General features: G+C 37.8%; 2 protein-coding genes across 2 annotated transcripts; both read left to right on the plus strand.

Annotated features, from left to right (window-relative positions):
- The first annotated feature begins 735 nt into the window (after positions 1-735).
- Positions 736-2,292, plus strand: LOC129362468 (thiosulfate:glutathione sulfurtransferase-like). The gene is made up of 4 exons (XM_055033992.1): positions 736-843; positions 1,469-1,585; positions 1,702-1,864; positions 1,960-2,292. The coding sequence occupies exons 1-4, from the start codon at positions 831-833 to the stop codon at positions 2,009-2,011; spliced, it is 345 nt and encodes a 114-aa protein (XP_054889967.1). The 5' UTR covers positions 736-830; the 3' UTR covers positions 2,012-2,292.
- A 5,938-nt stretch (positions 2,293-8,230) lies between these two features.
- Positions 8,231-15,277, plus strand: pola2 (polymerase (DNA directed), alpha 2). The gene is made up of 18 exons (XM_055033993.1): positions 8,231-8,603; positions 9,194-9,318; positions 9,550-9,638; positions 9,744-9,801; positions 9,906-10,015; positions 10,220-10,419; positions 10,769-10,857; positions 11,923-12,075; positions 12,708-12,770; positions 12,852-12,903; positions 12,996-13,120; positions 13,235-13,273; positions 13,359-13,432; positions 13,540-13,648; positions 14,529-14,635; positions 14,727-14,783; positions 14,862-14,988; positions 15,086-15,277. The coding sequence occupies exons 1-18, from the start codon at positions 8,519-8,521 to the stop codon at positions 15,236-15,238; spliced, it is 1,815 nt and encodes a 604-aa protein (XP_054889968.1). The 5' UTR covers positions 8,231-8,518; the 3' UTR covers positions 15,239-15,277.
- Positions 15,278-15,350: the final 73 nt, after the last annotated feature.

Consider the following 15,350-nt stretch of genomic DNA (forward strand, 5'->3'; position numbering starts at 1 on the left):
AAAATATCAGTGTACCTGCACAAACTGTTGACCTGAAAGTAATTCAGCAGAGAAAGTATCAATGATGGGACTCATCTGAATATGCCTGTAGTTCCAGACTTCCACTTTGGGGTTTTTTTGTTTACTTTTGTAGACAATAATTGTTGAAAATAATTACATCATAATATTTACTATTACATAAACTAATACTTTAATTTCACTTCTCCCATATATATTAAGGGATAATTAAAAAATACATACCCATAAAAAAACATACAGTTTGTTTTACATTTTTAAATGTTTGATTTCTGAATGAACAAAAACATAGAAAACTTTGTCACAAACTGAAGGAGGCAGGGATTTAAATGCACTGATGAAATAATAAGAACTTAATAAGAACTTGAGAACATCAGGGTCCAGACAGAGCTGTGATATAGTTTTTCTTTACTGGTTATTGAACAAAGAAATTGCTTCTGTGAGTCTTTAAATGTGAACATATTTGTAATAAATTATCATGTCAGTTTTTAATTTTTTATTTTCTTCCATTAAATATTCTCTGTCGACATCTAAAATGTTAGATGTTATGTAATCTTTTATTAGATAATTTCTTTGACCGTTGATAGAGAACCTAATGATTTAGAGGCCGGGTTGTAATTGAAAGTCCTCCTCTGCAGTGATGCTCTTACATAATTATTGGCTCTTCACCTGAGTCTTCAGGGTCAGACCCGGCCCACTTACCTGAGCCAGAGCCAATTATTTGCCACCAAGCTGCATAAAAGCAGCGACGTGGAAGAGGAGAATTAAGCAGAGATTCCTGATTCATCTCTACAGCTTCGCTCACACACACCAACATGACAAACCCAGGTGAGTGTTTTCCTCTGCTGGTGCAGTAAGTATCTCATGTTAAAAATTAAACTGGGACATCCTACAGCATTCATTTAAAAATATTTTAATATTTTTTTCACAAATGAATTAGAATGCAAAGTAAAATGTATTTTTGTTTCAGTTTAATATACTTTGATGATTTGCAAATGTTAGTATGTCAAATGTTACAAAGACAGATGAATGTGGAGATAATGATTTATGACTAAATCTTTATGCATATTTCACCATGATGCAGCAGAATAGATAGGATCAAGCTGTTAGCTTCACAGTTACATTTAAAACATTACTCTTCAACTATTCAGAGCTTTGCACAAACTAACATATCTGCTCACCCGTGCTTTTTGCATTTTGTTACATGCACATTGTGAAATTAACAATTTAGAAACAAAAAAATCGTACTTGAAGTATGATGACAGGATTTTTTTTAAACCATGGATCGCCAGGCTTTTAATCTTTGCCAAAGTTTTCAACATTTGTCTCCAGTTTGAACAAATTTTAGCTCAGAATATTTGCAAACACTACTTAAAAATTAAGTACAATTATAGAACCTAAAAAATTAATTCATGCATATTTCTCTGGGTCTTTCTTTAAACGTTTTTTTTAGTCACATACGAGGAACTGAAGGATCTCTTGGCCAAAAGCAAAGATCTGATTCTGATTGATGTCCGTGAGACAGACGAGGTGAACAAAGGACGCATCCCCAGGTCCACTCACATTGCCCGTAAGAACCAATTTATTATAATTTTATTAAATATCCGCGTCTTTTCCTCTCGATGGTCTTTCCAGTGGCTTGTGTGAGTGAACTCGTGTTGTTTCTTTCTCCTCTGTTTTGATCAGTTGGCACTGTCGAAACCGCTTTCAAAATGAGCCCAGATGATTTCCAGGCCACATACGGGATTCCCAAACCTGCAGTGGATGCGCCTGAGCTGGTGTTTTACTGCCGGTCAGGGAAGCGGTCAGCAGAGGCCATCAGCAAAGCCAGAGAACTCGGATATGTGACGTACGTTAATAAGTTTTGTTGACAGTATTGAAGTTCCTCAAGTCGTTACTGAAGACGTCTCCTCTTACCGTCAATGTTTCTCTTCTCATTTTCAGAGCACGTAATTACACCGGCTCTTACCTGGACTGGTCCAGCAGGGAGGGATAAAGATTCACGTCGGAGAAGAGCCTCACACTGTACATTATATTTATACAATTATATAAACTGTAAAAACTTTCTATAAATTGACCATGTTGGTTCTTATAGAACATGTCTCTGAATATGTGTGAATAAGTAACTTGCAAATATTATAAAATTCTTTTTGTTCTTAAAAGTGTTTCTGTGTTTTTACAGACATGTCAGATTCAACATTTCATAAGATATGAAAAGACAGATAAGTGCAACAATTTGCATATTTTGTACATTAATTAAACTTGGGTTGATTTTAACTCATTGGCTCTTCTGGAATCTCAGCTGGAGACATGCGAATCTCCAGCATGAGCCAAACTCATTGTCATTTTGGGTCACTTGAAGATGAGGAATGTCCATGTCATTTTCAAGTTCTTTTTATGTAGCCTTTTAGTGTCTCGACGGCTACATTTACAATTAGCTTGGCTTGATCCTCATTGTTGGCGCTTTCAGCAGCAAATTGGGCCGCAGGCGCCCTGAATGGCAGCCCAAAATACTGCACATTTCTAACAGTGTCAGCAATACCTTCTTCTGGTCTAGAGTAACTAAAAAAAACAACTTTTCTTTGGGTAGTTGCTGAAGTCACTGCAGATGGAAACACCCTACTAAAGACGTTCTGATCCATTCATCTAGCGACTCGGTTATTTCTTCACACTTGCCCATATTTCCTTTTTCTACATCAACTATCAAGTCAAAATGTTAATTTGCTGCTTCTCATTCCACTTGTTAAGAGGCTCCTTCATAACAATGCCATTGGTTGATTGGTTGTAGTCGACCTATCAGTGGTCATAAAGCAATTCTTGATTGATGAAGAGGAGATTTAGTCACAAATGGAACAAACAAATAATACTAGTTGAGGGTTTTTTATTCAGCTCTACTCTTTGTTAAATTATGAGTCTGAATTTTTAAAAATTGGAATCAAAAAAATCAGAAATCACAAAGCTTGTTAATTGTATTTATTAAAGACTGAAAATATTACATTACATTGTTTGTAATCATATCTGAGAAGGGGATGAAGTCAAATTTAACAAGTACAATATTAATGAAAAAATGTATATAAAGTCTAATAGTTTAACATTAGCATCCCTAACTTTTCCAGGTTAGATAGATAATATCAATAAGATTAAGGCAAAGAAAATAGAGCTGGCTTAGATATTCTGTTCAAAGGTTACTGTTAAGGTCACTGCTGTCAGAGGCATTCCTCATATCTGATCAAACAGGAGGGTTAATGTAATAAATGCGATTGGAAATTGATTGTATTCATATTTGTTGGCTCAAAATATTTATCAAAATTGAAATTTGTTCAGTCAAAATCATTTTATTTTGACAATTATTGTATAATTTGTGCTCAATATGTTTTGAATGTGTTAAGAGAGCATTCAAATGAAGCTTTGTGCATTATTCAATAATAAGTTTGATTTTTGTTTTCAAATAAATTATATATAAAAATATTTGCTGAATGATAAATACCATAAAATATCAGGGGGAAAAAAACATAAATGTCAAGTTTCAATATCTTTGGTATTTGGCGTCATACATTTCCTCCAGTTTTTTAAACAAAAGGTTCAACACGGACTCTACAAAACACATTTATTCACAGTATTATTCAAAGCGAAACCTCCTCAGATAACAGAACCCAACAGATTTAAAAATACTCTTGTTGTCGTTTAGGAAGCCAGTGGTTTATAGCTTCAACCCTGATAAAATTTCACTTTTACGTGGCAATTATTTATAAATATAATGTTAGCTTTGCATAATAATTACACAAATATGTTGTGCAACTCATCATTGCTGTTTTTTCTTACATCATTTAATGATAAGCTCAGCCTCCTAAATGATATCTTATCTTTGTTGCTAATAAGTTACAAAACTTCACCTGCCCTGAAAACCCATATTAAGGTCAATTTGATAGGACAAAAAAGTTTGTGCCAATTAATGTGCTAAAAACTGACATTGAAACCTATATTTTGTTCCGCTTCCATGAAAAAGTCGCATTATTTCACGTTGGATGAGCAGACACCACAGCTTTGCGTTAAGACGTCATGTTTTAGATTTGAGTGTTGCATAATATCTACACATACAGATAGGGTCATTTCACCTTTGTTCATTAATATTGGTTTATCTTTCTTTCTGTGTTTCATAACACTTTAATATGCACTCCAATAATTACTCTTCCATAGAGCCAGTTGAATAAAGTTGCTTGAGATACATGAATATCTATGCCGACTGAGGGAAACCTTCAAAAGTGAAAAACATAAACTTTAGCAACGACTGAAAATGTCGAATTGTTTTTTATTAAGTCTTTTATGTGATGAGATAAAAGCCTTTGACCTGTAGATGATGCACAGGATAGATACTAGTCATCATGCGGAAGCAGAGAGTCTGTTTAAATGTGGGTTTATGGAGACTAATATGCTACAAATTTGCTTACAAACTAGATTTATTAGATTCATTTTTGCCCTTTTTATTTGCCACGCCTTTGTTGAACAGATTTGACAAGGTGTTTGAAGCATCCCTCACTTTTTTTTTTCAATCCATATTAACGTGAAAGTGTCACAGAGTCCCTGCAGATTGATCAGCTGCACAGCCATGAATTGAGTCTTAGGTCAAGGTTCTCTGTTTGATTGATGTCTCAGTTCATGGAACCAGTTTGAGCCCAAAATGGATCAACATGGTCAGTAACCCTGCTAATGTAGGCTGTGCCATTTTAAACCTCACTATCGTCAGTAAACCTCACTGACGCAGAGCGATTGATGATCCAGAACATGTTTAAAGATACTTAAATCTCCTTTCTTCCCCATTCTTATCCTTGTTTGAACTTTAGCAAGTTGTCTTCATCATTGATGCCTAAAAACGATAAATTGCTGCAGTGTGGTTGGCTGTTTTGTGTTTTCAAGCAACAAACACGTGATTTGTTTGTTAGTAGCTGTTACCACCCTCCTCATTTAACGACAAAGATCAGATCGAAGAAAAACATTTTCACACAAGTTTGCACATTCCTCTGACGTCTTAATGTTTCGCCGTTGACTTACCTCTAATAAGTTCAAATATCACAGGCGCACTGTTGCAGAAGCTTTTAGGTGTGGTGCTTAATCAATAACCCTGAAACTGAATTTATTGTATCTGACCCTGAAGATAAAACAGGAACATGTCAAACTGATAGAAAAAGGCTGAACCTGCAGTTTTGTGGGCAGGCTTACATTTTCTTCATCTGCAGGTTGCCTATGTACAATAGGTGCCTTTTCATCTGGATCAATTTATGTACGCTGCAGATAGGAGCCCTACTGTGATGTAATAACCAGCAGGTCATTAATAAATAATCAATCATCTTGTCAGGATTTATAAATTCAGGACTCAGTGTTGATCCTCTTCGCTAACTTCTGTTTCAGTTTTAAATGGCTTTTTTGATTTATTTACCTAAATTGAAATAAATGTTCATCAGTCAAAGATGGTAAAATAAAAAATGCATTCTAAAACAAGTGAATAATTTATGTTTAGGCTTTTTACGCACCTTTACTAAGGGAGCATATGTGTCACCTTTAAAAATGTACTAGTAGAACAAGGTTAAGGTTTTTATTGTCTCTTTTATTTAACCACAAAGGTCAAATTAAGATCAAGTTCTCATTTACAACTGTGTCATAAAACTACTGATCCTATCCTTCTTTCTTTTGAGGTAAAATGAAGGCAACATGATTTGCAGTTGAGATCGGGTGGGGAAAATAAGGAAGAATAATTATTCTTCATGTAATTATCACTCTCTGGCAAATCAGAATTAGACACTTTACAATTAAAAATGTTCCAGTGCAGGGTTAAGATGATAGTAACTTAATATATTTGTCTATTTTCAATAGAAGCTGCTTCTTGTGAAACCTATTTGCTGCTACTGTGGCCCAGTGAGTCCTGCTTAGGACACAAGAGCCCTAATTTTGCATTTCTAGATTATTTACCTCAGTGATATGTTTGTTCAGGGAAAACTTGGGTTGAACTCGTGCAACCAAAGTTTTCAAAACTTGGGAATTTCCTTCAAAGTTTTAGAAGGTCTTTGGATAATGTAACAACCACAAAGACCAGTTTTTCTGCCTGATTGATTTAGCTCTAAGAGTTTAGACATGTTGTCTCTCTGAGGGGTGTTTTTGTGCGTTGAGTTGAATTAAATGGCTAATTTTAGTTTATTGTCTCTGTGGCATGACATGTACTGCAGCTCCCATAACATTCCTGAGCCAGAACCACCCTGTTTCTCCCATTTCCCCCCCAGCCAGCAGCTGGGACTGGTAAACACAACCTCTGCTGGGAAAACATGTACTGATAGCCAAGACGCTTTGGAGGTCTTTACCTACAACGGCTGGTTTTCCAATAAAAATCTAAAAATGGGGCTGAAATAGTTTGGGCGTCCACAACGTTTATGTCCGTCTTGTAAAGGTTCTTTGTGACATAATTAAAGACAAAACTTTATTCTCTTGGCTGGAGAGAAATTGGTAGAAGCCAGATGTTTATCTGTGAGAGAAGCTCTTGTCTACCTACAGCTGCAGAAAAAGAACTTGCTTAGTTTATTGCAGAATGAGATAAATAAAAGAGTAAAACCAAACTGTTTGGCGAGAGGTGACATAAACAAAATCATTAAAGCGACAGTAGTGAAAAGAATAGACTGTACCACACGTTTTAGATGTACTTAAAATCTACCTGAATCGAGAGGATTGTGTTCACAAACATTTCAGAGGGAGAAATGTACATTTATGGTTGAGCCCAAAAACTATTCACTCCCCCGGCAGATTTAGCTTTGAAATAATTTTATTCACACACTTGCTTGTGCTAGGAAATGAGAAAGTTTTCTTTCAAAGGACAACAAAACTATATAAAGGGAGTGTAAACCAATAAACCTTTAACAGCATATTTATTTATTTACTATTTGTTAAAAAGGGCAGGTCAGTCAGTTATATTAATGTTTTTCAGGTCATTCTAGGGGTTAATTCATTTTGTTTCCGTGTATTCTGCAACAAAAAGTCCTTTTAAATGTAGAAAAACATCTTGACTTAACATGCAAATAATAATAACAACTTTTACAACTTCTGGCTGCACTTTAATCTAATCAGCCTACTGATTGTATTTATAACAGCTGATTAGAGATAAAATCTGAAGGCATACTTAAAGTTTTTGTTTATAATTCCCAGATAATCAGACCTGCACATGAAGAGCGATGCGACTCAAAGCAGATAATGAGTTGCATCACATAGTGACGACAGAACATTTTACTTAACTCATAACTGATTAAGTGACATCTCAGTAAATTTCTGTTTTTATTGTTTTGGCTTCATGTTGAGATTTTGTGCACAACTGTATTGTGGTGTAAACTTTTGAGAGAAAAGAATTAAGATGTTTAAGAATGGGACGGTTTGGCTTTGAATGCCTGCTTAATTTGAATAAATATTAACTTTTTATTATAATTTAAAATTATTATAAACAGGAGCGCTGCGATGTAAATTTGAAAAACACAAAGTAAAGATAAATAAAACAACAAAACATAGATATAAAGAATAAAGTAGATACACATTCATAAACAATTTTACAGCTTTTCTACTTTTAAATGATCAACTCTAAGTATTTGGCATTATTTACTAACTTTTTGTATGCATTTCCAACTGTTACAATTTTGTTTCAGCAGCTGAAAGAACAACTTGGAATAAAAAATGTCATTAGAGCAGAAATATTTTAGGGGTGGGTTTGATCTGTGAATAGATGATTGGATTTGATTGGAATGAACTGGATCAATCTAAATTTGGTCAGCTTAGAGTTTGTTTGTACTTTTATACTATTAAAACTTTCAATGAAGTTAAACGTTTTGAATTAAATTAAACCAGGTTTAATCAATAAAACTTTATCTGTTCCACAAATGACACAAGGGCTCCACCTACAGGCTTTTTCACAAATTATTAAAATCCTCTAATGAATACAAATGAAAAGCACATTACACCGCGTGTAAGGTTAAACAAACTTTATTTTTCATTTTATTTTATTTTACTTTACTTTGTAAAATTTGAAGGACCTGCTTAAATCTTTCCAGTGGTTTATCCTTAACAACATGAAGAGAAAACTTTGTTGTAACACATTGTTTTTAATCCTTACTTAGAGTCTAAAGAGGTCTGATGGTGAGGAAAGGTTGAAAAATGCAATAAATTAAACCAACGGTAACTGCGGACTTTTATTTTAGTAGCTCAACTGCTTCCGACAGTTCGCTGTGACGTCACTTCCGACCGCCAACTCCGACCGGATTTTTTCTTTCGCGGTAAAATGAAATTGGCTCTATCGTTGTGTTGATCAGATCGATTCAGAGCGCACGGTTGAGTTTATCGGGTGTTTCCACGTTGATCGCGGCGCTGGGTTTTTGGTATGTTTAGCTAACATTTAGCCGTTAACGGACCGTCGCAACATTCGGATCAACTGACGCCAGAACTCCAGCTTTATTTGATTGAACACAAAAACAAACAAACAATGGCGCTTGAAACCACGGACAATTTAAAGGCAGAGCTGGAAACCTTCGAGGTCACCTGCAAAGATGACTCTGTCCTCGACAAGAGTGAGTGTTTCACCTTCCGTGGTGTTTTTATTAAGTCACATTTGTTCTCTGTTCGCCTGCTTCTCTTCTGCTTTTCTGTAAAAATCTACAGGAATGCATCATCCATTCAGTGTATGGACTTACTGAACGTTTTCACTTTTGGCAGCGTTACATTGCTATAATGTTTTTTTTACATCTTAGATGCACGCTTGATATGGATCCTGATACTAGCTTCCCTGTTCCGCCTGATAAAATCATCCCTCAGCATGATTCTGCCATTGTCATGTTTCTGCATAGGAGTGGTGTGTTGATGTGCATTGTTGGTTTTCAGCTGCATGTGGCAACAGTGATCGGCAGTGTCTTTCTTTTTGCCACTCTTCCACGAAAGCCAGACTTAATCTGGAGTTAATCTGAGATTAATTTACTCACTATTTAATTACTAAATATTATACATTCTGAAACATACATTTGCCCCAAACTTATGTGTTAGTTTGCCACATAAAATGAAAACAAAAAATTGCTCTCAAGTTTGTGTTTGTAATGTGAAGGGTTAGAAATACTTTTTTAAGAAGATGCAACTTTTGGACCGTTTGATTGTTTCTGTCCCGCAGTGGTTGAACTGTGCATGTGCAACAATATGAACACACAGCAGATGCTGAATGAGTGGATTGCCTACAGTTCCACAAATGATAGACTGGAGCTCAACCTGAACAACCTGGAGCACTTTGAGCATGAGGTAACAAAACATTCGCGTTGAGTTTTTCCATTCATACTCATACTCTTCCACACTCAGATCCAACCAGCTGAACTCCGTTTCATTCACCAACTTAACTTGGATTCAAGACTGTTGCTTATGACAATAGGCTAATTAGCTTCATGTGTGAACTGGGTTGTGTTTGGATTTGTTGGCGATATCTAGTGGTAACAAATGGTGTTTCTGCAACTTTTAATTTATTTTTCTTCTAAGGTTTTGAGCAAGAGGAGTAAATCCAAATTGAGCGCCTGGATTGACGAGAGTTATAACCGAACCAGAGACATTCATTCTTTGGAGGAACTGTATCCTCTAAGGCCATCTCTCAACAAGACAAAATGCGACTCATAATGTTTTTGTAAAGACCAACTGGGTGCGACTGCAGACCTTGACAAACCTTTTTTCCCCAGAATAAGAGCTGAAGAAGAGGAGGAGAATCTCTTAGACTCTTACTCCACTCCCGGCAAGGTCAGCTGTCTCTGCTTTGCTGTTGAGTCCTGCTCATCTGAGTTCAGGTTTACAATAAAACATTTGGATGAATTTGCTCAATTCTGTTGGTTTATGTTCTCCAGAGCTCTCAGAAACGAGTGCTCTCCACTCCAGAGCATCCTCAGTCCAAACGGACCAGCGCTCTGCTGACCAGTCCGGGTCAGCTGCTGTCTCCAGCTAACTTTTCCCCCAGGTATTAATCTGCAACACCTCTGCTTTATTTAGAGATGTTATTTGATTATTTATACTTTTTCAAAGACTTGCAAAGTGCATCTTTCCTTTTTTTTTCTTTTTTTTTTTTCTTTTACTTATGAAACACCGTGAGGTAATGTCACTAAGATTCTTTTAAATATGGAAAGTATTGTTTAACAACAAGTACCTGTCTTTTCTTCCACAGTGTGACGCCTTCCCAGAAGTACAGTCAGCGAGGCGGTAAGGGGGAGGTGGTGGTTTCGTTTGGAGCCGTGCAGGGCGCGCGCTGGACGGGCCGGAAAGACCCGGGCGCAGGCGTCCAGGTGAAACTTCTGGAGCGTCCCGAAGAATCCCTCCGCAGCGGCTACAAATACATGTTCCAAAGGCTGCGGGATGTTCGAAATGGTACACAGCATTTTTCCACAAAGTGCTTCTTTACTGGTTCTCAGAGGCTTTCTTATTCTCTTCTCATGCTCCTGTTGAAGCAATCTACCACTCTCATAGGTCCAATCAAAATAATTACAGGACATTATTTATCTAATAAATGTAATTAAATTTTAAGGGAATGTCAAATTCAACCTGCTTTTCAGTGCTGTGCCATTTGGCTTTTCATGCCATATTTGAAACCAGGTTCACTCCAAAAGTCTTGCTCTTCATTGTTTCTAATTTTAATTGTAATGTGTTATAATCTGTATCGTTCAGTCACACAACCATCAACGTTTTCCCCTTTATGCTGCTTTTTTTTTTCCTCCAGTTTTGTCAGAGAAGATTGAAGAGATGGGAGAAAAGCTGAGGTCTCACTTCAGCATCGAAGAGTTTTCAGCCGTCTCGCTGCCTGCTCAGGTTTAAAATGAAGCTTTTCATTGTTCTTAAATCAGCCAACAGAACTTCATCCATAGAGCATTTTCATACAGTAAGGTGCAAAAAAGGTGCCACAAAAGTTCAAAACGTAAAGACAGATGAAATTTGAAACGTAAATAATTGCACAAAAGCTGCTCAAATTCAAATAAAAACAACTACAGAAATTAGAGATGGTTTGCATGATGTAATAAATCCAAATATCTGTGTAAAAGATTTAGGCCACCTCTGATTTCTTTCTCTTCTTACAGACTCTCTCATTATGAAAAGTATTGATCAATAGTTTACGTTTTATATATGAATAAAATTTTTAAGTAGATCCTTGAACTAAGTTCCAGAAGTGAAGCAACTTTGTGAGTCCATTTGATTTACCTTAAAAATTACAACTCAGTGAATTTCCTCTATCGCTCTTTTATGCACTTAGGAGGCATCTTAATAATCTTTTCACTCTGTAAAAAGGAGGCAGACATCAGGTCAGTCTGAGCCTCTCATTTCTTCAAGAGTTAAATTGTTCTGTAAACATCAGACAAAGATAGAAGTCTGACACCAGAAACGGATGTTTTCTGCAGATTGATGGACACATCAGTTCAGATGCAGGATTATCCTCAATTCCCAGCAAGTCTCAAATTGTGTGCACAAGTCTATATCCATGTGAAAAAATGGTAATAATAATAAATTAGGGATTTTTTTTTCTTCATTTATTACCTCTGAAGATTAGTAAGCTTGATTGCATAACCTAAATATTGTCAGATTTAAGCAGAAAATGATGCAATTGCTTTATTGGACAACTTTTATCATCCGAATTAATTGTGAAATTATTCTGAATGTCTAATGAAGACTTTTGTCTTTAAAGCACATATTATTCTACTGCTGTCATTCTATTTTTGCCCACATTTTAAACTGTGAAGGACTAAAGTCCTCCAGTGAAGTCTTTCACTGGAGCTTTATGAGTCGCAGCCTGACATGATCTGCTTCAAAGCCCTTGATTTGTACAACTGATGATGATGATGATGATGACTCTGCTTCGTTGTTTCTGCTCGTCTCCTCCAGGACAGCATAACCGTGTTGGGTCAGATTTGCTGCGACGGCAACGGCAAACTGAACGCCCAGTCGGTTCTGCTGGAGGCGGGACCAGAGCACGGCGGCCAGCTGGTGCCCGTCGACCTGTCTGAGCTCAAACAGTATTCTCTGTTTCCTGGTCAGGTGAGCCGAACATCAAGCGGCCCTTAAAGCTGAAGTGCAGATGTAGTGAGCGGTGGCTTCTCCTTTGCCTCTGCGCTGAGGTCAGTGTGCAGCAGGTTATACGGCCACCCAGAGAAACAGAGCATGCCAAGGAGGTGGGCTGGAGGCAAACCCACCGTCTGACCGAGAACTCTGACAGTCAAACAGCAATTCTCCTCTTTCTTCTTCTTATAATTATTGTTCATGAACATCTACCTATAAATGTCCTGTCATCTATCAACCTGGAAAAATCTGAGATTTTATTTAACTTTTTTCCAAGTCTGGAGAAGTTTAGAAGATCAAACTGGAGTAAAAAATGTCTACTTATATTTCTGGAGTTTATTTTCATCCAATTTTCTGTCCATCCATCCATATGTAAATGTTTTTCTCCATCCATCTATGTGTCTGGTGCATCCGTTTGTCCAAAGTCAGTCCGTCTATCCAACATCCATTTGTTTCCCTTAATCTGTTCATCTCTAAATCAGTTTGTTGATCATCACTCCATTTATCTGTGTGTCTGGTTGTCCATCCATCTAATCAACTGTTTTGTCCTGAAGTTCATCCATTCACTCTCTTTCTCTCTCTCTTTCTGTCTCTCTCTTTCTGTCTCTCAGGTGGTGATGATGGAGGGAATGAACACAACAGGAAAAAAGCTTGTGGCCTCCAAGCTTTATGAGGTCAGGCGCTTATTTTGCTCTTTCCTCTGCTTACTGTTTTGAGCCATTTGCTTCTCCTGCATCAACTCTGTGTTTGTTTAGGGAGTTCCTCTTCCTTTTTACTCCACCAGTGCAAAGATGGAGACCAATGAAGGTAATTAGTTTTCAGTAGAAACTCATCAATTCCTTTTTAGTCATTATCTGTGAGAAAAAGCAGTTTTCCTCTCTTCTTCTCATCTCGCTCAGCGGTGGAGCCATTGAACATTCTTGTGGCCTGTGGACCATACACGCCCTCTGATAGCCTGACCTTTGACCCTCTGATAGACCTGATCAATGTCATTGTCCGGGATCGACCTGATGTCTGTCTCCTGGTAAGCCTGTCAGATGCTGACTCATCAGTGTGAAGGAAAAGCTTCTTGGTGTGTTTTATGCCGTCTGGATGTTTGGTGAGCAGCATGTCCTTTTATTCTTCTTCTCTTCTCTAGTTTGGTCCGTTTGTGGATTCCAAACATGAGCAGATTGAGGTACGATTAATTTTCACTCCATGTTTAAAGCCAGTAAGATATTTTAAGAGCTGCATGGTTTGATGTTCATCTGTTTGTCTCACAGAAAGGCAAGGTGACTGAGACGTTTGAGACAATTTTCTACCGCTGTATCGACAGCATTGTAGATGGAACCAGAAGGTGTGTTACGACTCCACTGTTTATGTCCCCAATGGAACAAAATCCCGTTCTGCATGACTCAGTGCCGAGCCCAAATCTGGAGCGTTTTTATTTTTTCTTCTGTGAAGTGTTGGCTGCCAGCTGGTGTTTGTCCCGGCCCAGAGAGACGTCCACCACGAATTCGTCTACCCACAGCCTCCCTTCATCCTGCCGAACCTCAGCAAGGACCAGGCCCAGGTCGTTCTCACACACACACATACACACACACACACACACACACACACACACACACACACACACACACACACACACAGAACAGATGGTGTGATCCTGGTAGACTCAGCACATGCAACAAGTGTAAATCAATTCCTCCAAAAAGTGGTGATGCTGCAAATTCACTCATTTGTTAAATTTTCACTGGTCATCGCAACTTTTTCCCAAATCTGACCAATCACCTGAAGGTTTTCTACATTTCCTTCTTTTTCTGACCAATCACCGCTATATTTCTTGAAAACCGAACCCGCAAGATGAAAGAATGTGTGACTCTCAGTGCAAACATTTGCCTTTTTAGTTTTTCGCTAAAACTGTTTTTAGTTTTTGAGTTGAATGGTGTAGGATTTGCTTCCACTGTGTACACAGCAGTTCATGTCAACTTGTATGAGAAATGTGGAAATTTTCTTTTGCACGCTGACAACTCCTCAGGACTTGATTTTATTTGTATTATGGGAAAAATTTTAAGACGATACTTGAAAATGTTATTTTCACTTTAAATATTAACTGTGTTAAAATAATTGTCCCTTTTAGGGAAGTTACGTGCAGCAGTTTCAACTTTTCTGTTGACCATGTTATGGTAAAAAATCAAGTTTAAAAAATTTACCACTTTTCCACAACCTTTTGAAAAAGGTGCCACAAAATCAGTCATTTTAGGCTGCAGCAATTACAAAAACACAGCATCCTGGAGGGATTGGTGATTATAAATATTTCACCTGAGACGAATTATGTAATTTTTTTCTGACTTAATCCTCTAAAAGGAATCAGTTTAAACAAGCAGGTGAACTGAGACTCTCCTCTCAGCTCTCGTTCTGATGGTTCTCCGATGTTTAACGTATTTGCGCAGCGGGTCACTCTGGTTCCTGACCCCTGCACCCTGCTGATCGACGGAGTGACTTTGGGCTTGACGTCTTCTGACATCCTGTTCCACATGGGAGCAGAGGAGATCAGCTGGTGCGGAAACATTCACAGATGACAGAAACCTTTCTCTAATTTCTGCTCCCTGTCATCTGAGTTTAATAACTGTCGCTCTCCGCTGTTGCAGCGGCGCCAGTTCGGACCGATTCTCCCGCATCCTAAACCACATGCTGACTCAGAAGAGGTACATGTCATCCAAGTCTTCCTTCTTATTTTTACTTTTATTATGTTGAGAAGCACTAATGTCTGTCTCTTCCTGAAGTTACTACCCACTTTACCCGCCCGCCGAGGAGGTGAACATGGATTACGAGAAGTTTCAGATTCACGGTCAGATGTTGGTCACACCAGATATTCTCGTTGTTCCCTCTGAGCTGCGTTACTTCGTGAAGGTAGAAGCATTTCAGAATTGTTTCAAATACTGTACCAAATGTCCGCTTGTCCATGTTTTTAATATTTTAACTCCCCCTTTCCTCCTCTCATCATCAGGATGTGGCGGGTTGTGTGTGCGTGAATCCTGGACGGCTCACCAAAGGCCAGGTGGGAGGAACGTACAGCAGGCTGCTCATCCAACGCAGCGCCGCGCCCGAAGACGGCAAGCGAGAGAGCCCATGTTTAACCGCGCAGGTTGTGAAAATATGATATAATAAAGATTCAAATTGTTACGAACATGTAAAACGAGCTGAGTTGTCCACAAGTTTTCTGTTTTTCTTACCAGAATTTTAAAAGCATTTATTTCCTGGTGAAATCCTAA

Source organism: Poeciliopsis prolifica, unplaced genomic scaffold (genome assembly GCF_027474105.1).
Source record: "Poeciliopsis prolifica strain line A6 unplaced genomic scaffold, Auburn_PproV2 SCAFFOLD009, whole genome shotgun sequence".
NCBI classification, from domain to species: Eukaryota; Metazoa; Chordata; class Actinopteri; order Cyprinodontiformes; family Poeciliidae; genus Poeciliopsis; species Poeciliopsis prolifica.

What these genes read in the sequence shown, in the direction of transcription:
- LOC129362468 (XM_055033992.1), top strand. An exon ending in CAGGTCCACTCACATTGCCC is followed by an intron (nt 1,586 to 1,701) that starts GTAAGAACCAAT and finishes TGTTTTGATCAG; the next exon opens with TTGGCACTGTCGAAACCGCT. An exon ending in AGAGAACTCGGATATGTGAC is followed by an intron (nt 1,865 to 1,959) that starts GTACGTTAATAA and finishes TCTCATTTTCAG; the next exon opens with AGCACGTAATTACACCGGCT.
- pola2 (XM_055033993.1), top strand. Translation starts at nt 8,519, where the DNA reads ATGGCGCTTGAAACCACGGACAATTTAAAGGCAGAGCTGGAAACCTTC. An exon ending in GACCTGATGTCTGTCTCCTG is followed by an intron (nt 13,121 to 13,234) that starts GTAAGCCTGTCA and finishes TCTCTTCTCTAG; the next exon opens with TTTGGTCCGTTTGTGGATTC. An exon ending in CCAAACATGAGCAGATTGAG is followed by an intron (nt 13,274 to 13,358) that starts GTACGATTAATT and finishes TTTGTCTCACAG; the next exon opens with AAAGGCAAGGTGACTGAGAC.